The 22,544-nt window shown below is 46.0% G+C and overlaps 1 protein-coding gene across 1 annotated transcript in view; it reads left to right on the forward strand.

The window, feature by feature from the left end:
- The window catches only part of LOC310836262 (discoidin domain-containing receptor 2-like), a 53,957-nt gene that overhangs the window by 14,914 nt on the left and 16,499 nt on the right, over positions 1–22,544 (forward strand). Inside the window, exons 9-16 of the mRNA XM_083721262.1 lie at positions 576–677; positions 2,142–2,305; positions 3,925–4,120; positions 6,147–6,391; positions 7,506–7,627; positions 9,091–9,288; positions 10,249–10,483; positions 11,207–11,356. Of these exons, the coding sequence (XP_083577388.1) occupies positions 576–677; positions 2,142–2,305; positions 3,925–4,120; positions 6,147–6,391; positions 7,506–7,627; positions 9,091–9,288; positions 10,249–10,483; positions 11,207–11,356 (1,412 nt within the window). The remainder of the gene's footprint in view (positions 1–575; positions 678–2,141; positions 2,306–3,924; positions 4,121–6,146; positions 6,392–7,505; positions 7,628–9,090; positions 9,289–10,248; positions 10,484–11,206; positions 11,357–22,544) is intronic.

Below are 22,544 nucleotides of genomic sequence, written 5' to 3' on the forward strand. Positions count from 1 at the left end.
CTCTTTGTGTCAAACTATGCATTGGAAATTTCCCAGGCTAGAGACCTTATATGTCATAAAGCTTCATTGCTAAGTGGAGGTTATGAATTTTTGTCTCCCTGGGCCTATTCTAACACACTGTCCTCTATACCACACTGGTATAGGTGATGTGTGAAGAATTCAGTTTTCTTATAATGTAAGCTTTCATTTAAAGAAGTATCTAGCCCTTATGGTTGAAAATATGCATGACCAAAAAAAGAGAGAGGGCTACAGAAGACGGCCTGATCTGGAGTGCCATTAGCCATAATGACCAGTCTGAGGCACTAGGGATAGGAGACCTGTAGTTGTTTAGATTTTGTTGGAGTACAGCTCCATTCATCCCTGACGGTTGACTATGCAGGCAGCTGGGGCTGCTGGGAATTGGAGTCCAATAGCAGCTGGAAGGCCCCCCTGTGGATAAACTCCACAGAAAATGAGATCTTGCTGTTCTCCAGCTGAGGGTCTGGATGGCCAAGTTCTCTCTACCTGGCTCCGCAGTGTGAAATGGCCAGGCTCTGAGCGACAGACTAATGTGTTTCTTGTCATTGCTTCTCCAGCAGATATGGATGCCAGTGACCCCATTATGGTCACTCTGGCCTCAAGCACAACCTCAGAGATACTCCCGTCGGAGGAACTCAACGCAACAGAAGGGACTTGGTGTAAGTATGAGGCCAATTGCTATGTCCATGGATCAGAGGTGCCAGAGGACGTTCGGTGGAGCCAGGGGCAGAGCTGAACGCTTTGGCTGCATGGTTTCAACGGCTGGTGGCTCCTCCTTTGCCTCCTCCTGACACCGCCACTGGCAGGAGGCTCCATCAACCCTCCTTCCCCTCTGCAGCAAGAGGAGGAGGGGGAGAAGGAGCCAGCCACTTGAGCTGCACTGCACCACTCTGTGCTCTGCGCCTGTGGGATATTGGGGAGGGGGTGGCCTCTACCTCCATAATATTGAGGGTGCTGAAAAGGGCTGGGACCCCAAGGAGTTGGTGTCCCAGCCAAGGATTTAGGAACGTCAGCAACTAGGTTGGCAAAGGGCATTTCCCCAGTTGAAAGCGTCTGGGACTTTTTCAATTTAAAGGAATAAAAGCTATGTAGGCGAGATTGTTGCTTGTTCTACAACTACTGCTCTCACTGGCTCTTACTTTTCTTATACTCAGCTGCCCTGAGCCCAGCCTTGGCTGGGGAGGGCGGGGTATAAATTAAAAATTATTATTATTATTATTATTATTATTATTATTATTATCACACTGCTCAGCATTTTTGTTGCAACATTTTGCTTAATATTCTATTGATTTTTTTTAACCATTTGCATTCTGGCTTGTGCTTTTATGATAGCATTTTGTGCGATCCACTTAGATATTTTTCTGTATCCATGCGCCCTTTTTTATTCTGCATTCATGATCATTTGTGCATTCTTTATACTGGAACACTTATACATTGTACTGATTTCATTACCATTCCCTGGGGCAGACATCCAGCTTCATTTTCAATCAGCACATGTCCTGTAACTTCCTGCTGAAATCCTGTAATTCCCCCCACGTCTTTTGTGCTATAGCTCAAGAGAGCCCCTCCAGACACCAATAATTTAATAACATTGGGGAAGCATTTGGGAACAACTAATAAAGAGGAATGATGTGTTGATGGTCCAGTTTGACTGCAGCAGACTTGAGGCATCCTAAGCATCAAAATGCAAGTCACATAAATAAATAACTATTCAAAGTTAGCCCTAATCCAGAGTATACCCATTGAAAATAATGGTCGTGGCTAATTTATTGCATTTATACCCTCTTCCCCCTAAACAGCTCTTGGATAAAAAAAAAAAGCAAAGTCCTTCTAAAACTGATTAAAATATTCTGGAAAAACTTGCAAACAAAAATAACAGAAAGCAGTTACAGCTGAAAACATTCTAAAAGCAATTCGAATTAAAACATAAAAACCTAGATCCTTTAATTTCGTTGGGTCTGCTCTGAGTAAGACTAGCATTCAGCCTATTTAATTATTCTTATATCTACTGCTACTGCCTGCCCTTTCAAGGACCACTGTGGAATCTGCCACAAGTACAATTATTTGATTAGTGGACTGACTGACTGACTGACGATTGATTGACCACCTCCTTGCCATTGCAGGGACCACCTCGCCACCTGCTGCAACGAGTCCCTGGGTGGCTCCGAAGGCAGAGGACTCCAACACCTCCAATCTGGTCAGCTGCCTTGTGGCCATTATCCTGCTGCTGCTTTTCGTCATTGCTGCTATCCTGTGGAGGCAGCACGTCCAGATGCGGCTGGAGACGGTATCTTGTGTCCTATGGTAGATTGTCTGGCTGCGGGAAACCTTCCTAGCACAGCCTTGTAAATAAGCCCACAAATGTTACCAGCCAGCAAACAAGCTTCCTCAACTATCAGAAGGGGGGACAGAGGGCTCTGTTTCTCCTTCGCCAGCCAGCACACTCACCAGTGTAGAATTAGTTCTCACCAGTGGTAACCAGGCTAGTGCTTAAATGCAAGGCTGTCCTAGCAACCCAAGCTCATCCTCCAGGAAGGAGAGGAGCCAACCCCATTGATTGATTGCATAGGTATTCATAGGAACATAGGAAGATACCTTATGCTGAGTCCAGACTATTGGTCCATCTAGCTCAATAATGCCTACACTCAGTGCTATTTTTCTAGAAAAAGAAGTTTTGGAACTCATAATGAACACCTCCTTGTTCTCTTATAACGTAATGGTACCCACCTGAAAGGTGCCTGCCTAGACTAACTGTCAGCAGTTCTCCAGGATTTCAGACAAGGACCCTATCCCAGACCTACCTGGAGATCCCAGGGATTGAACCTGGGACCTTTTTCATTCAAATAGCTGTGACCCTTCCCGCTTGGGGAACTGAGGAATCACATGAGCATCTCCCACACTGAGTGTTCTAGAACTTGGATCGGGGTGGGGAACTGGATCACCCTGTGTGGGCAGTTCAGGACAGATGAAAGGAATGACTTCTGTTTCCTTCTTTGGAGGCTTTTAAGCAGAGCTTGGATGGCCATCTGTCATGTATGGTCTAGTTGAGAATCCTGCATTGCAGAGGGTTGGGCTAGATGACCCTTGGGGTCCCTTCCAATTCTATGATTCTGTGCAGGATTCACTGTCGTAGAGATGCAGTGTGAGCATCTGGATGGCTTTCAAAGGGTGTTAGACACAATTATGGAGGAGGCAAGGAGGTCTCTAGTTTTGAGCATGAGGAAGTCAACCAGTGAACATCATCCACTAGTGAGCAACAATGGGAAAGGGCTATTGCATTCAAGCCCTGCTTTTGTGGGTTTACCAGTGGTGTTTGATTTGCCACAGTGGGAAACAGGACACCAGGATGGGTCTTAGTCTGATTCTTTAGGGCTCTCTTATGTTCTCTTCACAACCAAGAGAATACCAGTCAGTCCTGAGCCATCAAAGAGCATTTTTGTGATGTTAGCTGCTGTGATCCCGGCCTTGGCTGGGGAGGGCGGGATACGAATAAAATATTATTATTATTATTATTATTATTATTATTATTATTATTATTATTATTAACCAGTTGACCAAATAGACTATTCAGAAAGGCAGACTTTTGGCTGATAGGCTCACACACTCCTTAAGTGCAAGGATATGGTAGCAAACAAAAGAGTACAAGGATACATGCCCCTTTGCTTCTGAAATATCATCAGGTATTGACTGTATGCTTTCAAGGATGATCATGCAGTCATGAGGGTTCCTCTCCCAAAAAAGCTCAACAGCTCTGATCAATCCTCCCCTCCAAAAAACTCAACAACTTTGATCAATCCAATGGGTAGATCACTGCCAGTTTTTTATAGTGGGAGTAGATCGCAGTCTCCTGGGAGTTGGACATGCCTGATGTAGAGGGTTCACCAGCTTTCTCCTCTCTGCCCTTAGGCTCCTCGGCGGATCCTGGAAGAAGATGCCACTGTTCGGCTGTCCTTTTACAGCTCCAGAATTGTCAATGGCCAGACACAGATCCACCAGACTAACCCCACCTATGAGAGGGTCTTCCCACTGGACCTGGAATATCACCAGCCCATCACTCTCCTTCAGAAACTGCCTGAGCTCTCCCAAAGTGCTGAGGACTCAGGTAGGACCACCTGCAGTGGCAGCAATGCATTTCAGAGCAGACAGATTGGGCTGTGTGGACTCTGAACTATGGCTGGCTCTAGCAATAGGTAGGGTAAAGCATATACTTATGTGCTCTGCCTCTGGCAGACAAAGATACCTCCTCCTGTATGGGGAGGGTTGTCTCTGCCCATCTCTCCATTGGCTGGAAGCAAAATCTTTTAGAGACAACCCCATCTCCAGTTTCATTTCCTGACATCTCCACGGCAGGTCGACTGCCGGGTGCTCTAAGCAAGACTAAAGAAAAGAGGCGGGAACACCATCTTGGAAAGGATTTCGTTCTTTGTTCTTCCTTCATTCATTTGTTCCTAGCTCCTCTTTCTGCTCCCTTATGCTACTCCTACCGAGTTTTCACTCTCTCCCAGCTTCATAGATCTCAATTTCCCTTCCTCCTGGTTTCCATTTTGTCAGCCTTTTTCGGGCCTACAGCCTTGGATGTTCTGTGGTGGTGGTGGCAGGAGCCTTGGAAAAGGGCTTGAACAAGGTGGAAAGGGCTTTTTTCAGGAGCAGAGCATCCCTGCATTTCTTGATGCTTCAGGCAATCCAGCATTTGCTGGAGATCAGCGGGGATCAGGCCACTACCCCATTCTCCTTATGGTCTGAAAGAAATCAGGAGTATGGAGGACCAACCTGGACCTCAAGAGCAGGGGTCAGCAAACTTTTTCAGCAGGGGGCCGGTCCACTGTCCATCAGACCTTGTGGGAGGCCGGAGCATTTTTTTTGGGGGGGGGATGAACGAATTCCTATGCCCCACAAATAACCCAGAGATGCATTTTAAATAAAAGCACACATTCTACTCATGTAAAATCACCAGGCAGGCCACACAAATAACCCAGAGATGCCATTTTTGATTAAAGGGCACATGCTGGATTTAGAAGGCGATTGGGCAGGATCTAGCCCCCGGGCCTTAGTTTGCCTCCCAACCCAAAATAAATTCAGGGTGGAGACCTTGAAGACCTGTCCAAAGGGTCTCAAGCCTAGGGACCTCATTGCTTCCCTGTACCGGACCGAGGCCTACTCTCGCATACTAGTCCACTCAGCCATCACAGATTCTGTGTTTTGGATCAGGGATTGGCCCTAAAGCCCAGGAAAGTTCTTGAAGGCACTGATAACTGTAGTGGCCCATCTAAGGAAGAGGGCAATTGATTTCTTCCTGTATGTGGACAATACATTGTCCCAGTTAGACTTGCTCCTGCAGGCCGTGAGCGATGTAGCAGAGACCATAGACCAGGGTATCCAGTTGCTTTTGGACTACAACTCACATCATCCCTAGCTACCAGGACCAATGGTCAGAGATGATGGGGGTTGTAGTAAAAAAAAGCTGGAATTTGGGAAACCTTGCCCTAAACTGTCTGCAGCATCACTGTCCAAAGGCGGAGAGCTTTACTAGCTGAAAAGTGAGATGGAAATACCCACAAATGAATTTAACAAAACAGACTACCAAACATGATGTGGTGGTGGTGGGGTTTTGGTCAAGGGAACTCTCCCCCCTTTTTGTTGTTCTTTTCCCCCCAAATTTTTTTATTGGTTTCCAAGTTTATAACAGATATAACACACAGGGAAAAAAAAAACATTACAATATTGAAAAGAACAAACAAACATGCAAAACACTTAACTTTTAGAAATACAATTTAATTTCCATTGTTAAGTGACTTCCTCAAATCCCCCCAACTGAATTTCAATAAATCTCATTATAGCAGTTTTCCAATATCCACTTTCTAATAAAATTAACTTGTTCAAATTGCTATCTTCCTTCCTTTTCATAATATTCTCAATCCATAGTATTATACAATTCAACATCCTAGGCCAATTTAGTACTTGCAAGTATTTCAACTTACGTTATATTATGATATCTAGCTAAATATTCCTTAAATTTCTTCCAGTCTTCTTGATGTTCCTCTTTCTGATCACGGATTCTTCCAGTAAGGTCGGCCAGCTCCAAAAAGTCCAACATCTTCATCTGCCAACCCCCCTTTTTGTTGTTCTAGCATGTAGCGGTGACTATGCCGAGCCAGACATCACCAAGTGCACCCCTCACCAGGGATTCCAGAACAACGTCCCCCACTATGCAGAGACGGACATTGTTAGCCTGCAGGGCGTCACAGGAAACAACACATATGCTGTGCCAGCCATCACAGTGGACTCGTTGACCAAGAAGGACATCACGGTGGCTGAGTTCCCAAGGCAGCAGCTGCGGCTCAAGGAAAAGCTGGGAGAAGGGCAGTTTGGGGAGGTGTGTGTTTATTCCTTTTCCCAGATATACTTAAAACCAGGTATGAGAAAAGCTGGCACCATTTGGCTTGAGGGCTGCCAATTGACAAGGCTGTGCAAGCTGCATTTCCCCAAAGAGCAGAAAAAGAACCCTGAGGATTATAGCCGGCTCAGAGATCATTCTTCTTGCAAATGCCAGCTCTCCTTGAAAGAGAGCAGCTTTCTAGTCCTTATGAGGGTGAGAGAGAAATCCTCGCAGCCAGACAGAAGGGTAGCTGAATCTCATGCCCTATGGTTGGGGTGAAGCTGTGATCCCTGTCCCTAACTCCTTATCACTAGCAGAATAACCACCGGGGGGGGGGGGAGCAAATCTGCTCAATTCACATAATTTATTCATGTCTCAGAGTCCAGATTTTCTTGGTGCAGAATTTGGGTTGCATGTATGCTGAATTAGTGCAGAGTACATGAAGGATGTCAGAGAATTCCCCTGGAAACAATAACGGTGAATAGAATTTGCCACATTGCACATATTCGTCTGAGGTCAGGAATAGAAATCACTCAAGAGGACACAAGCAATATCCACAATCATCGTTGTTTTTTAATCCACAAACACTACAGAAATAATTGCATTACTTTCTGCAATGTTTTTGATGCCCCTCTTTCACTGAAATGCATTGAAATTAATTGCGTTCATTTTGACCTTTGTGAATTGCATGACAAGTAACATAGGATTTAGCAGAAGCTGAACCGTAGTGGAACAGAAACAGTGCTGACAGAGACAAACTCTGGAAATCTCTGCCTCCTTATATCCGTAGAGCACACACATTGGAGCAATGGTGATTAAGGAACAGGGTCTGGAAAAATAGCTGACAAAACAACTGTGAACAACTACTGGACTCTTTTGCACCCTGGGCCCTCCTAGCTAGATCTAGCCTTTACCATTATCTCCAAATAGCCTAAGAAATGTTCTTCAGGTAGATTGCAAGAGAGTTAATTAGCTACCTGCTCTAATATGCACCTAACATGCTTGTGGGTAAAATGGACGGTACGGATAGGGCTTTGAGAGGAGTCTACTTCTCTCCATCTCTGCTTGACAATTAATTACTCTAAAATTGGTTTTGTCCTCTCCCATGAAGGTCCACCTGTGCGAAGCTGATGGTCTCCTGGAATTCTTGGGTCGTGCTTCCTCAGAAGCCTCCAGCCAGGCAGTTCTGGTAGCTGTAAAGATGCTGAGAGCCAATGTCACCAAGACAGCCAGGTGAGCACAAGCTGTGGTGCCAATTCCAGAGGGAGTCTGCTCTCATGAGGGATGGGGGTTTGGGAGAAATCCATTCACTTGTTATTGCTGCTGCAAGTTCCAAAGATCTCAGAAGCCTGCTCTGCAGTAACTCTGAGCAGTGGTTCTAGTGTGGCTGCCCCTATTCTGTGGAAATGTAATTCCTGTCAAGAAACAACAGGGACCCACCAACTGCACTTTCCAGAAACAATTGAATATATATGTATTTAAAATTATTCAAACAAAGAAAAAACCCTAACCCTAACCCTAAAAGCAATAATAAAAGCAGTCATAAAAGCAGGAAGAATAAATCACAGGGTAATAAAATAAAAAACATGGAAAGCATTAAAAAGAATGAGTGGTGTAAAAGAGACCCCATAGTTCTTATTTGTACCAAACATATAAAATAATCATGAATGTTGCCAAATAAGCTCATATTTTATTTATTTATTTATTTATTTATTTATTTATTTATTTATTTATATTTTATTTATTGGACTTATATGCGGCCCTTCATAAGATTTCAGGGTGGTCCACAGGATAAGAAAGCAAGGTAAAAGCACAAATAAATAGTTAAAACGAGAACAACAAAAAACAGTAACTCCCACAAACACATTAAAAAGGCTGTAGAATATTAATCAGCCAAAGGCCTAAAGAGAAATGTTTACCCCTGGTGCCTAAAGATGTATAATGAAGGCACCAGATGAACCTCCCTGGGGAGAGCATTCCACAAACAGGGAGCTGCTGACGAGAAGGCCCGTTCTTGTGTTGCCTAACTCTGGACTGCTTTTGGAGGATGCACAAGAAGAAGCGCCTCAGATGATGAACACAGAGCCTGGGTTGGTTTATATGGGGAGAGGTGGTCCTTTCAGCTGAGCAACCTGCTCCCAGAACTTGTGTACTTAGTTACATCCCACCCACCACCCACCTCTGAAAATAAGATATATTTGTTCTGACACACTTTCCCAGATTGACAAACAGGCCTTTGTCATTGTATCTATCTTTTGTTTCATAAAAAATTAAACACCTCTTGATTGTAAAAAAGCTCAAAGCAAAGTGTTTTACAAAAAATTCCAAAGCTGTTTACCTTTTGTGTGGTTTTAGTTTTGTTTCAAATGTACTTTTGTGTGTATTTTTAGCTGTTGTTTGCAGTTTTTGTGGAACATTACCGTGAGACAATTGTACAGGTGACAATTAGTCTGTTGCTGTTGTTAATAATTTTAGTGCAAACCCACCTATGGAGAGTTCCGAGGGCTCAGAGTGAAGGGGTGTGGCCTCTGTGAATTCTGAGGGCCAGGCAGGCCTGCATTTAGCCCCTGGACCTGAGGTTCCCCACCCCTGCACATCATGTCGTTGAGCAGTCTCTTGATTGGCTAAAACGCATTGATAAATTGACTAAGATATGACCGGCTTACTCTCTTTACGTGTCCTTTCCTTGTTCCAAGGAACGATTTCCTGAAGGAGATCAAGATTATGTCCCGGCTGAAGGACCCAAACATCATCCGCCTGTTGGGTGTGTGCGTGAGGGACGATCCGCTGTGCATGATCACTGAGTACATGGAGAACGGGGATCTCCACCAGTTCCTGCTGCAACGCCAGAGCAGAAGCACCTTCACACTCTCCAACAACATTCCCTGCGTTAGGTGACGGAGGGGAAGGGGCAGTGGGCCGGGGGGGAGAGAAGAGCGGCTAGCCCCCTCCCTTGTGCTGTTCCTGCTGGGCCAGACCACTGAGCTGACTAGGCCACCATGCTGCTGCCCACAGTGGCCAAATTGGCCTTTGGGAAGCCCACAAGCAAGCTATAAGGGAAATAGCTACTGGTGTTTTGTGGCATACTGATTCCAGATGTAGAGGTTGCATATAGCAATCATGGCCAATAGAGTCAACCCTGCCATTAGACAGAATGAAGTCCACTGTAGCCAACAAAATGCCTGTGGGAAGCCCAGCTACTGGTATTTAGTGGCAAGTGCACATCCTTCCCCGCCACATAGTGCTAACTATGGAGGTGGAGGCTGGATGTAGCCCTCGTGGCTACAGATAGGAGAGAAATTCAATTCCGTTCACATTTCAAGGTAAGCCTGCAAAATGCTCACTCTAAAACAATGCAGGAACTGAAACACAGCCAACTTTGGGGAGATTTGAGTTCCTCCAGATTTTGCAGTGCAACCCCACAGCCAACTAATGGGTACAAAAATGCATTTTACCCAAGTGTGCAGATAAATGCATGTATTACTTAAAAGATCATACGTGGAATTTCATAATAATAATAATAATAATAATAATAATAATAATAATAATATATTTCTTATACCTTGCCTAGCTTTCAACAAAAATACAGAGTGTATGGGGCAAAATTGCATACCAAAAATCATGCATATTGGGAGAAATTGGCATTAAAATGCCAAATAATTTTCACAAGGAACATATATATATACAGTATTCCACACCTATATTTGTAGGTGTGGAGAACTGAATTTATGATGAGAAAAGAGAGAAACTGAAATTGACAGATTTGCCCTTCTTGACCTGCAGATATGGCAGAGGTTTGGTGGGATTCTAAAAGATCCTCCCTTGATTATCTTGCCTTTCTCTTCATTTCTCAGTTGCCTCCACCTCCTGCTCATGGCTACCCAAATTGCCTCTGGCATGAAGTACTTGGCCTCCCTGAACTTTGTGCACCGGGACTTGGCCACACGCAACTGCTTGGTTGGGAACAATTACACCATTAAGATTGCCGATTTTGGCATGAGCAGGAACCTGTACAGTGGCGACTACTACCGGATCCAGGGCCGGGCTGTGCTGCCAATCCGCTGGATGGCCTGGGAAAGCATCCTGCTGGTAAGAGGCACAATATCTCTCTGCTGTTGTTGCAAATGTATTTAAGACAGGATTGGGGAGGAGCTTCAGGCATAGGGGGTGAACATGGCCCTCCAAGCCTCTCTGTCTGGCCCTTGGAATTCTCCCCTGCCCACACCCTTTACCAGCCCTGCTTTGAAGGTTTTCGCCTCATGTCTGCTGCCCTATGAACTTAACTTTGTTATATACGACTGCAACTGATTTGCTCCCTCAGAGGATCCTGGGATTTGTAGTGTAGTTGAGAATTATCTATTGGAGATCACTAGCGGGGGGCCCCACCCGAACAACAATTCCCTGGCAGTCCTAGGGAGAGGTAATGGCTGCTAAACTGCATCTAAATCTCTTGATTAGATGCATCAAATCTGCAGCAGGGAGGTCTTGAGGAAAGCTAGTGACTGATGGGGGATCTGTACACTAATGCTATTTATGGTGTGACTTTGTTGCCTAGGTTTAGGGTTTGTGGCAATGACAACTCCCAACCAAGGGTCAAAAGTAGCTCAGTCTTGATATAGGCTGTGCACACACCATAGATGTAAAACACATTTTCCCTCCAGAAGAATCCTAGGAACTATATTTTGTTAAGGGTGCTGAGAACTGTAGCTCTGTGAGGGGTAAACTACAGTTCCCAGGATTCTTAGTGGTGGAGAGGGATGTGCACACTGCCATGGTCTTCTGACACTGTGGCCTTCTTCTCTTTCCTCATAGGGCAAGTTCACCACGGCCAGCGACGTCTGGGCTTTTGGTGTGACATTATGGGAGATGTTCACACTGTGCAAGGAGCAGCCTTACAGCTGGCTCTCTGATGAGCAGGTCATTGAGAACACGGGGGAGTTCTTCCGAGACCAAGGTCGACAGGTACCCAAAACAGATGTTCTGCATGGTGGGAACCTGCGCATCCTTTTGATGCTAGTGCTTTACATGCTGGGCTGAAGAGGGTGGGAAGCTGGTTTCTACTCCTCTTGTATGTGCTGCTGGTGGTGTGTGAGCCTTGCTTGGTACCTTCTTCTCTTACTTCCTCAGTTTTTAATCACATCCAAGAGCTATTCCCTGGAGGAATGGCTCTGAGATCAGAGGGGGGAAATCAGTGTCTCCTCTTCTCCTGTGTGCCACCTCTTTCACTTCTTTTATTGGCTTCTGATCCACTCTGGAGGATGGGCTCCAAAGCCAGAGGTTGGGTTGCTTAAGAGGCGAGGAAATCATTATTTCCTCTTCCTGTGTGTGATGCTGTGATTGGTTCTGGATACTATTACCTCTTCCTGTTACTTCAGAATCACAGCCAGCTGCTGCTCACTGGAGGAAGAGCTCCAAGCCAAAGCCTATGAGTTCTACATTTATTTATGTAGGATGGAGATATAGCTATACAAATTTAAACCAGTAAAACAGCAACAGTCCATTAAAGAGTAGCTAGATGGGTAGCATCTTCAGCACAGCACAGAAATCTGTGGTTCCAAAATCCCTCACCACCCTCACTCTTCTTTTCCTGCTCACACAGGTCTATCTGACTCAGCCACCCCTGTGCCCCAATCCTCTGTTCTCCTTGATGATGAAATGCTGGAGCCGTGACATCAAAGATCGCCCAGCATTCGAGGCCATCCACCTGTTTCTGGTGGAGCAAATGGACGGTAGCATTTGACCTGCAAAAAGCACCTGAGGGACACAGTCGAGAAACCCACCTGCCTCTTCTTGGCCTAAAACATTCTAGCATTTTGGTTGTGCCCCCTTGCCACATTGTTTGAAACCAGGTGGATTTCAACAGACAACTGAGGCGACAGATGGGGTGGTTATCTCTTGGGATTCCTTTGGAACTGGGTGTGACGTGCCCTTTCTACTGCGTATTGTACCACAGAGTTTGCATGGGCGTTTGCCATGACCAAAGAAATACGGCTGCACTTGAGGGGGCTTCACTGCCTTAGTCAAAATCCACTTCCTGGGACCTCTGCTCCAAGGAGGCAGCCATGGCAGCTGCTGCCTCCCTCAGCCATGGCCAAGAGACTCTCTGGGCTGAGGAAACATCTTCTCATGGGCCTTCCTTCCTGGAGAGGGTATTTGTATCAGCCCATTCTCCTCTCCTCCTCACAAAAGTGGCAAAAAACACTCTCTTTGAAGACTATAAGAAGAGTCCTGTTGGTTGGTTGGCCATGCCAGGTGGCCCATTAATCCAGTATCCTCACAACGGCCAACCAGATGCCCCAGTGGGAAGTGTGGTGGAAGCGGGACCTGAGCACAACAGCGCTTTCCGCACTCGTGATTCCCAGCAACTGCTATATTCAAAACACAGTTGGGGTTTATTCCACCTGTCAAGAAAGCTCAGTTCTTCAAGGGTGTGTTCACTCTTCCTGGAAGCCATGTTGGTGTGTTGTTCTCCCTGAAGGAATCCTACAAGGAACAGGAGGGCAGCCATTTGTGACCAGAACAATAGCAAAGAGTTGCACAGCTTCATTTTCAGGGGTTTGAGGGAGGTTGTTGTGACTGCATATTCGCAGGGAGGGTGTACGTGTGTGAATTCTTACACACTGGATTTTAAAAATTGTTTTAAAAAGGAGCAAAAGAATGTTAATGGTCAAAGGAAGGTCACTGAGGGCTCTTTGGTAAATAGAGGTCTTTTTTGTGGTGGAAGATCTTTTAGGGGGAAATAGTGGACACTGTTACTACTGTCATGATGATGCTGATGCCTTCTGTGCTAATGAACTTGTTGCCAAAACGGACTGACATAGATATCTGGTTGCATCCACACCATACAACTGAAGCACATTTAAAACACTTGACTTCCTTTGAATGAATCCTGGGAATTGTAGTTTAGCCCTTACAGGGTTGCCATTCCTTGACCAACTGCAGTTCCCAGGATTATTTGGGGGGGAAGTCATGTGCTTTAAATGTGTTTTAAATGTATGCTGTAAATGAAACTTCCCTCTGTATCCAGATACCACTTTATTAAGGCACCAAAAGGGAATTAAAAGTGAAACCTGGGGCTTAATCATGGGGGGGGGGGGAGAGACAACTAATCTCCAACGGAGAGGGGTTGTGTAACCTCTCACTTTTTGGGGTGGGTGAGAGTGTCAGGCACCAAATGGTTTTCAATCCAAAAAGAAAGGGGTGGGTGGGGGTTGAAGAAGCAGCTTTCGAAAAGCCCTCACCCCCTAGGAAAAGAAGATTATTACGAACCTGCAGCAGTATATTCAGGGAGCCAGAAATTTGGGGATAACTGGAATTCAGATAACCTGAGCATCAGATATATAATTGACTGTAGCATTGTTAAGTAGCAAAGAGGTTTTTGGAAATGACTGCAATCTGGGTTGTTGATGACATATTATAAGCACAGGCAACCTCCCATTTACGTGAGGGTTACGTTCTGAGGCACTGTGTGCATCCGTGAAATCGCTTATAATTGAAACACCACTGAAAAAGACGGCAAATGCCCCATTCTGCCCCTTCTTGTGACTTTTTAGGTTACTTCTGGGTTTGGGCCGATGCACATATGTTTGGTCATGCACGTATTGAATGCAAGTAAATGGGTTTGCCCATAGTGATCCTTACTGGAACTCACACAATGGCCAACCAGATTTGACTATGGGAACCTGTCCTTCCTAAGCAGCAGTGGCTTATCTTCATTGCTTCATTGCTCTTGGTGGCCCCTCCTGCCCTATAACACCACCCTCCAGCTCCACCCTGTCCTAAATCTTAGAACAACAAAGAGTCTTTATATGGCATAAGCTTTTGTGGACTATAGCTCACGTCATCCAGTGCTTGAAATATTGGACAAAAGGATCTTTAGCACATTATATGTGCTTGCCAATGCCAGGAATTCTGTGTTGTCAAGAACTGTTTAGTGAATTGCTACTGTTAAGAACATGATTATCACTGTCTGTACTTTTTCATTTCCCTCCGACCTCACTTTTTACAATCCCCACGCCTCCCAAACTGTGTGTGAAATATGCTTAAAACTCAGGATGACACCTTCATGCAACTGATGAACTTGTGGTCTGTAGTCTACAAAGGCTTATGCTTATGTTAGTCTTTAAAGCGCCACAAGATTCTTTGCTGTTTTTGCATCTGCTCCTCTGGACATGGCTCTTAGAGCCTCTGAAGCAATTTCAGTGCTTCTCAGGCTTGACTTTTTATCTTGGTGTGTTAAACTGGAGACCAAATATTTTTGTTTGTCTCATCATTCTGAATGTGAAATTTCAGCCAATTTTTTTCTCATTTCACTCCTATGTGTGATGTTGTTCCTCTCCATCTTTTAGCTCCCCCTACTGCTAAAACTCGGGCTTTCAGCCGTTCTCAAGCGTCTCCCCTCCCTAGATTCCTCCCCAGCACTACACAGCTGCTTTTCTCCCTAACTCTGGTGTGAAGTTCCCCTCTGCACCAGAAAACCCCCAAACCACTTTCCTAGCAGCAAGTGTATTGATTTTCAACATTCCATGACTGAGCCTTCCCCTCTGAAGTTATAAATGTTAGCAAACATTCCATGGCATGCTATGGGTGCCCGTGCCATCACCCGCTTGATGTTAAGTGAGATGTTCACATGGAAAATTCACGAGTTGTGCCACTCCCCTTCCCAATGTGGTATTATTATTGTCCTCTGTGCTTCCCACTCCCTACAGCGGTTGTCACAACAGCCATATGAAGTAGCCATATGAATTTTCATTTTATAGGGAGGATTTTTAATGGCTTTCCTACAGTCAGAATGACAACCATCTGGTTTCTAGTCACTGGATCCCGCTGGACTTGTTTTACCATGTAAAATACTAGTTTGGGTCAGAAGTCCTGTTTTTTTACCCCAGCTGTCATGGAAATGACAAAACTAACAGCTATAAAGGAACTACCTTATACTAGGCCTGACCACAGGGCTCTCTCTAGCCTGGGGACGGGGGAGGGATGCCCTCCAGAAGCTGCTGGACTATAACACCCATCATCCCTGATTTTTAGCTATGCCGGCTGATGCAAGTTCAAGTCCAATAACATATGGATGAAAATAGGTTCCCCATCCCTGCTCTAGCCTAGTATGTCTACAGTGGCTGGGCAGTGGTGTTAAGGAAATCTTTCCCAGCACTGAGAACTGGAGATGTGAACTGGATTGAACATGAAGCCTTAGAGACTCCAACCAGGTGCTCTTCCACCAAAAATGGCAAAGGAGCTTTGGCACTGGAGAGAACTTTGCTATACATTTTGGGGGTATCACCACTGGCTATCTTAAATCCCTGGCCATGTGAGAAACAGGTAGGGTCCCCTTTCTCTTCTGCCTTGAGCAGTGGCCTGTTCTGCTGTGACATGCATAGGAGATGGTAAGGGAAGCCTCACTGGCTGATTTCTCCAGGGATGGGGAACCTCTGGTCCTCCAGGTGTTGCTGGACTACAACATCCATTGTTCCTGACCACTGGTTGTGCTGTCTAAGGGCTGATGGGTGTTGCAGTGCAACATCTGGAAGGTCATCTGTTTTACAACTGTAGGCTGTAGGAACAGGCCAGGATGTTCTTGCTTTTGATCCTATGGTCCTCTGGCCATTTTAGGAGTCAATTGCTAGGTTAAATGTTGCAAATGACCCAGCAAATGACCAAGGCAGAGTGCAACCAGGCCTTTCTAGTGCACAACCCAGCGACAGAAGATAGGAATGAAGGATTTTGATGAGAGAGCACCTTTTGCCTCATCTTTTGAGGGCAGCCTGAATTGGGACACCTTCTTCCCGTGTTACTTGAAGTTCGAAACTGTGGATATATTAGCCATTTTGTCCCAGAGCACATATAGTTCCCTCAAACAAGGCCTCTCTCTCTCTCCCCACTGCTGCCTTATTTTTTGCTAACCAAGCTCAGATTTATGTTGTTTGTTTCGGCTGTTGTATGACTGTGTACATATTGTATTTAGAAATGGCATTCAGATGTGTACATAATATAATATATATGAATTTAACCAGCATCTCCTTTGCAATCACACACCTTTGCCATGGAGGCTTGTTTTTGTCTTGTTTGTTTCATTTTGTTTTTTTACATTGACAAATGACCAATAAATTCTGTTGGTTTCTTTTCTCTCCCTGTTTCTGCAATTTGTGAGATTAATTTCCCGTGATTCCCAATGGGATTGCAAAACCAAATGCATTGAGCTGGTTTTTGAGAGAGCCCACAAACATTTAATTGGTTAATCAGTCAAATTAATGAATTTAAAACATTTCATCGACAAAAATTGTGTCCAGACTAATAAGAAAGTTGCTAAGAAAGAAAGAAAGAAAGAAAGAAAGAAAGAAAGAAAACAGTATTATTAATGCAACTGTGTATTAAACCTGAAAGGTCTGTCTTCTGTTTGAAGGCATCCAAGAATCATAAATTTGTTGGAAATGATCTCAGGCAAATCTAGTCAAACCTCCTTCATTATAATTCTAAACTGACATCTACCATATTTTTTGCTCTATAAGACGCACCAGACCACAAGACGCACCTAGTTTTTGGAGGAGGAAAACAAGAAAAAAAATATTCTGAATCTCAGAAGCCAGAAAAGCAAGAGGGATCACTGCGCAGTGAAAGCAGCAATCCCTCTTGCTGTTCTGGCTTCTGGGATAGCTGTGCAGCTTGCATTCACTCCATAGGACGCACACACATTTCCCCTTACTTTTTAGGAGGGGAAAAGTGAGTCTTATAGAGCAAAAAATACGGTATATAAATTGGCATATGCCATTTTTTATGCTAACTTTGCCCTTGTTTCTTTTGGCTACCCTCAGCAGATGCCATCTTGGAAGAGGCATCACCCAGTTTCTCAAACACGAGGGATTGCCTCTTCTCTCACGTGGGCTGATGCATAGACACATCATAATCCAAGCCAACAGGTGGCCTAGCGCTATCTTAGAGAAGGCATTCCCTGTTCTCTCTCACACGGGAGGCAACACTTTTCCTGTGATACCTGCTTGTGATATGTACCCATATCAGGGTGCAGTACCAATGCGTGACTGAGGCTATCATAGAAGAGTCATTCTTCCTCTCACCCAGGACGGAAAGCTTTTGCCATGATGTCTGCTGTGACACAGATAAGCACCATGCTGTTCCAATGGGTGGTTAGGGCCATCTTAGGTGACATTCACACCCCACATTTAAAGCACTACAATTCCACTCTAAATGCTCATGGCTTCCCCCAGAGAATTCAGGGAGTTGTAGTTTGTTAATATGATGATGGTGATGATGATGATGATGATGTTAAGGGAGCTGAGAGTTGTTGTTGTTGTTTAGTCGTTGAGTCGTGTCCAACTCTTCGTGAGTTGGACACGAAGCACGCCAGGCACTCCTGTCTTCCACTGAGAGTTGTTAGGAGAGCTGTATTCTCTTATTTGAACTACTGCATACAAATCAATCAACCAAAAACCCATAGAACAATTTCTTTAACACTTTGCATTCGAGTGACTTTACAGTGCAATTCTACACATGCTTACTCAGAAGCAAGTCCCACTTGAGTTCAGTGGGGCTTACTGTCAAATAAGTGTACATCACATTTCAGCCTTCATTTATCATACTTTAGTGTGTTTCGGCACTGCAAAAATTTCTGCTGAAGTGCCTTTTTGAGGCCCTGGAGAAAAGTGAGACTTAGCAATGTACATTTTTAGACATGAAGGTAATTAGAACAAAATCCCTTTGTCAGATGATCTCAGAGTACAGGGAGGCTCATCTGGGACAAGGCATTCCCTTTCCTTAACTTTTCCCAGCATTCCTCAAATTTCTGCTGCATCCTGGTATCTGCAGTGACTGAATGCTCCATTCACACCCAACATGATGCAGAGATGAGGCAGAATGACTGTCTCTGATAGATGCTGAGCAGAAGGAGGCAGAAGAGCAGAGAATCTTACAAAGATGCATCAGGCAGCCCCTCTGAGACTGGTGCACTGGGGTCTCACTGTTGGAGACTTCAGAATGCAGACCAGAATGGAAAAAATCCAGGCAGCAATATTTTAAAACAAAAGTTTTATTGACTTTGGTTTATTTGTCAGACAAGCAAAGCAAAGTGGGTACATTCAGCAAAAATGAGAGAATGCCCACCGTCAGTCAGATGCAGACAACTTTTATGCTCTAAGGCAAAAGCACAGTCCAGCCCCTTCACCCACCCCCTTAAACATTCCCCTTTATGCATATTCATTGAAGCTCAACCAATTAAAGAATTGATGGTGGCCTTTTGGTTCCAGGTGCATTCTCCACTAGGTGGCACTGATGGCTTAAAATCTATCTGACCTGATTGCTGTTTCCAGTAAATGCTCCTTGACCCCCACCTCTTTTGTGGTTTTAACAGTTTCTAGGCTTAAGTCTGCTTTTAGAATCCTGCGGTGGGCAGACATCCTGGGCAAACAGGCAGTTTCTCAGAAACAGCAAAATCCCCTGACCGCATCCTCTTGCAAACTTGCCGTGTTGCAAAAATATTGTCTTTGCAAGCAGGGGCAAGCAGGGGAGAGAGAAATGTCTTTTGGCTTTTAGTTTGCTCTCTAAGATGTCTTTCAGCTTATAAAATGGCTCCAGCCTGGCTCTCCAAAGTGGACCTCTGGTCTCCACTCCTTCATTCCCCCCTTTCCATCACGAAAATGCCGACCGGTTACGGTCTCCATTTTCGTTTTGATGGATCTATAGGTACCACATCATAGAGAGCCAGGATATGGGTACGTGCTGGGACATTGATTAGTGCTCGTTTGTGAATGGTGGAACGGTTAAGTGGCAGTGGGAGAAGTGGTAGTCCACTCATGGCATCTGTTGGGGCCAAGGTGCATACCAGACATTCTGACTTATTGGCAGAATGGGCTACCATTTCAGCCATTTGTAACTACCTCTTGTAGGGGTTATGGACGCCCCACTCAGTCATTAGACGGAAAAAGTTGGCATGGGAGGCCAGGGGACTCTTTCCCGCTTTGGCCAATACACAGGTAGGTTCTCTAACCAGATACGATATTGTTCATGCCAGCAAGAATACAGGAGCATCCAAAGAAGTAGGGCAGTACATACCACTCCTACCCACCAACCCCAATATTTCCATAGTTCCTCCCACCAATACTCGGGGGCCATTCCTAATGTTCTTTTACTGCTGAAGGGCCCACTGATATTCGTATTCAATTATTCGCTGGGCCTCAGGGGTGATTTTCCACCTTATTTCAGAAGCTCCTACCACTGGATCAATTTCCCAACTATTCCCGGTGGGTGGAGACCCCTGTGGTTTCCTGGGAGAGTACTATATCCAAAAGGGGCCCCTTCTTCCACGTAAATGATGTTGCACCCACAAGAATATATCCACCCCTGCAACGGCCTGACACACGGGGTGACTATATCAAGGGGTTCTGGGCCCAATACCAAAAGTCCTAGTGGTGCCTCTAAATTTGCTGGAGAGCAAGTTTCTACGTTGGGGACGCTGCCAGTTGGCGCCCCTCCCATCCAATTCTTCCGGAACTAGGTGCCCTGTCTGTCTACTGGGTGGCAACTCTTATGCAGCCACAGGAATACCCTGCCACATTCAAGGGTATTAGGTGTGGAGTTACCAGGCCCAGTAGTTCAGGTAGTATTCTGGGATTTTGGGAGGCTCGAGCCACCACGACAACCACAGGTGGGGCAGCAGGATTTACAGGCACCTGTTCAGTAATTTTAATGTGCACCTGATTCAGACACCCTCCCATGCAACACCTGGAGTAAGATTTGGGCCTGGTTTATCAAATGGGGTTGATATATCGCTTTACCTTGCAACCAGCGGGCTATTCCCCCACAACCACAAGAGCGGTCTAGAACTCGATAGATTTCGACCGATCCTGCAGCTCCCCGGAGGAGCCACATCCAAGTGCGCTGGGCAATGCAGTGAATAAAGAGCCACAGTGGGAGAGTGGGATGCTGTACTGCGGCCGGCCTATTGAACCCTTGTTCCCAAGAGCCAACAAGTATGCCGTCTCTTACCACCGGCAAGACGAACCAGTCATAGCAGAGGTCAGCAGGCCAATAGGGTTGGTATGGCTCGGTAGGGTCAGGGCAATAAGACATAGAGCAAGTCAATAAAGAAAATAAGAGAGAAAGGAGAAAGTCTTTATGACTGTCCTTGTGATGATTAGTCGCAGGATCTCGTTGCCCGTGGCCCAACGCTTTTCCCTGGTAGCGTCAGACACAAGGTGATGATCAGCTTCAGAGGGTCAGCAGGATTTCTTTTGCAAGTCCAGACACCCTCCGACTTCTTGTTGTACCCAGGGGATCACCTCGGCTACTTTCACCGCAGTTGGGGATGAGGGGGTCGCCAGACGTGCCGCGGGACTGCACGGTGTACGCTCGAGGGAATACCTGGAAGGGAAGCAAACACACACAACAAACACAGGGATTGCACTTGTCTCGGACGAAAGGCGGTGGCCTGCCATACAAAAGTTCAAAGGGTGATAGTCTCAGTCTCTTGGTTGTCGCACAGGACACAGTTTTGGGATGTAGCAGCAGTTAGTTATAGCAGCAGTTAGTTGAGATAGGTTGGGGATGTAGAGTATTCTCCCAAGGTGTGCTTTAGCAGTTGGGCCTCCCAAATGGGTGGATTCGTGGCAATTCTTCACAATCACGCTGGCCAGATGCTGGGGCACAAAAACACGGCTGTCTGCTCCTTCTTGACGTGCCCACTGATGTTCATCGAGGGTGTAACGCGGTTCCACCCGGAGTGAGTTCTGGGATTATTCTTTTGGCATAGCAGGCATTTCCTGGAAATCTGGGCTGCCAGTTGATAAAGGTTGGCTATATAGACATACTTCTCCAGCTGCTTGGTTGTGGCATCTGGCCCCATGTGGGTGGACTCATAGTATCTGGTTTGTTAGCAGTGCTTAAGATCCCTTCTGGGACCACTGCTCCAATAACTGAGGCGGGGGCCGGTTCCCGGGCTGCTTCCTTGGCCACTCTGTCTGCCAATCGATTTCCTCCTGGTCCAGTCTTGTGTCCATAACCTCAATGCAATCGTGCGTCTACTCCTCACCTTCTCCTACCGGCAACAGGGTAGCTGGGTTGAGGGCGGTGGTGCCCACTGGTGGAGGTTTCAGAATTGCCTCACAAGCTGCATTATCTGCTTTCCGGTTGCCTCTAGTGACCATGTCCCGACCTCTGCCATGGCCTTTGCAGTGCATTACAGCAATTTCTTCGGGGGCCCATACAGCTTCTAGTAACGTCCCAACTTCTGGACTGTATTTCAGAGCTTTCCCGGCTCTTTCCATAGGGCGCCATGCGCATGCAGGGTTAAGAAGGCATATTTAGAATCAATATAGATGTTAGCCTTGCATCCAACTGCCAATTGCAGGGCAATGCCTTTCGCTGTTGGACTTCACCTCAGAGGACAAATAACTCTTGGAGACTTTGGCCTTCTCAGAACTCTTGGAACGGCTTGCCTGGCCTCAGCCTTTCTCCAACACACAGTCCATCATACAGATGCGGTGAACCGTAGAAACAACTTCCCAAAGCAGCCTCAGCCCCCTCTGGGCTTGGTACTCTTTCTGGGCATCCTATAGGTCCCTCTGGGCTTTCTGGGCGTCCCACAGTCCCTTCTGGGCTTCCAAGTCCCTCTGGTCTGGCTTCTACTGCAGCCTGACATGCCGTCTTCAGTCCCTGCCACGCAACCCAGGGCTTCTCTAGAGCATCAGTCACATCTGCTTCACAAGCCTCCGTTGCGCCTGTAGACTTCTCAATGGGCTGGGCAAAGCCTGTTTCAGCCTGTGTACTTTCCCATAGCTGCTTTTCTGCCAGCCAATAGTACATGCGTTTTGACCAGGCTTCCCAATTGGCTCCATGCAGCCTTTCACAGGGATAACTCTCATGGCCTTGCTGTTGCTGAGCAGGCATCTTCCTCCCCCTTGGCCGCGGGTCTCTGAATGGCTACGGCGGACCCCTCGGATCCCTGGGTTGTGAGCCATTGGCGCGACTATCACTGCTGCCTTTTCTTTCCTCCACTGCTTTTTCTCCCTCTTCTCAACATCTCCCCTTTGTTCAAACACCTTTTGGGCGGGTTGTCCCGAACTACACGAAGGGGGGGGGGGTCAGGACTGTTGCTCCTGCCTCTGCGGTGGACCTGGACCGCTTTAGGTGCTCCCCCAAT

The sequence above is a fragment of the Podarcis gaigeae genome (genome assembly GCF_964106915.1).
Source record: "Podarcis gaigeae genome assembly, chromosome: Z".
NCBI lineage: Eukaryota > Metazoa > Chordata > Lepidosauria > Squamata > Lacertidae > Podarcis > Podarcis gaigeae.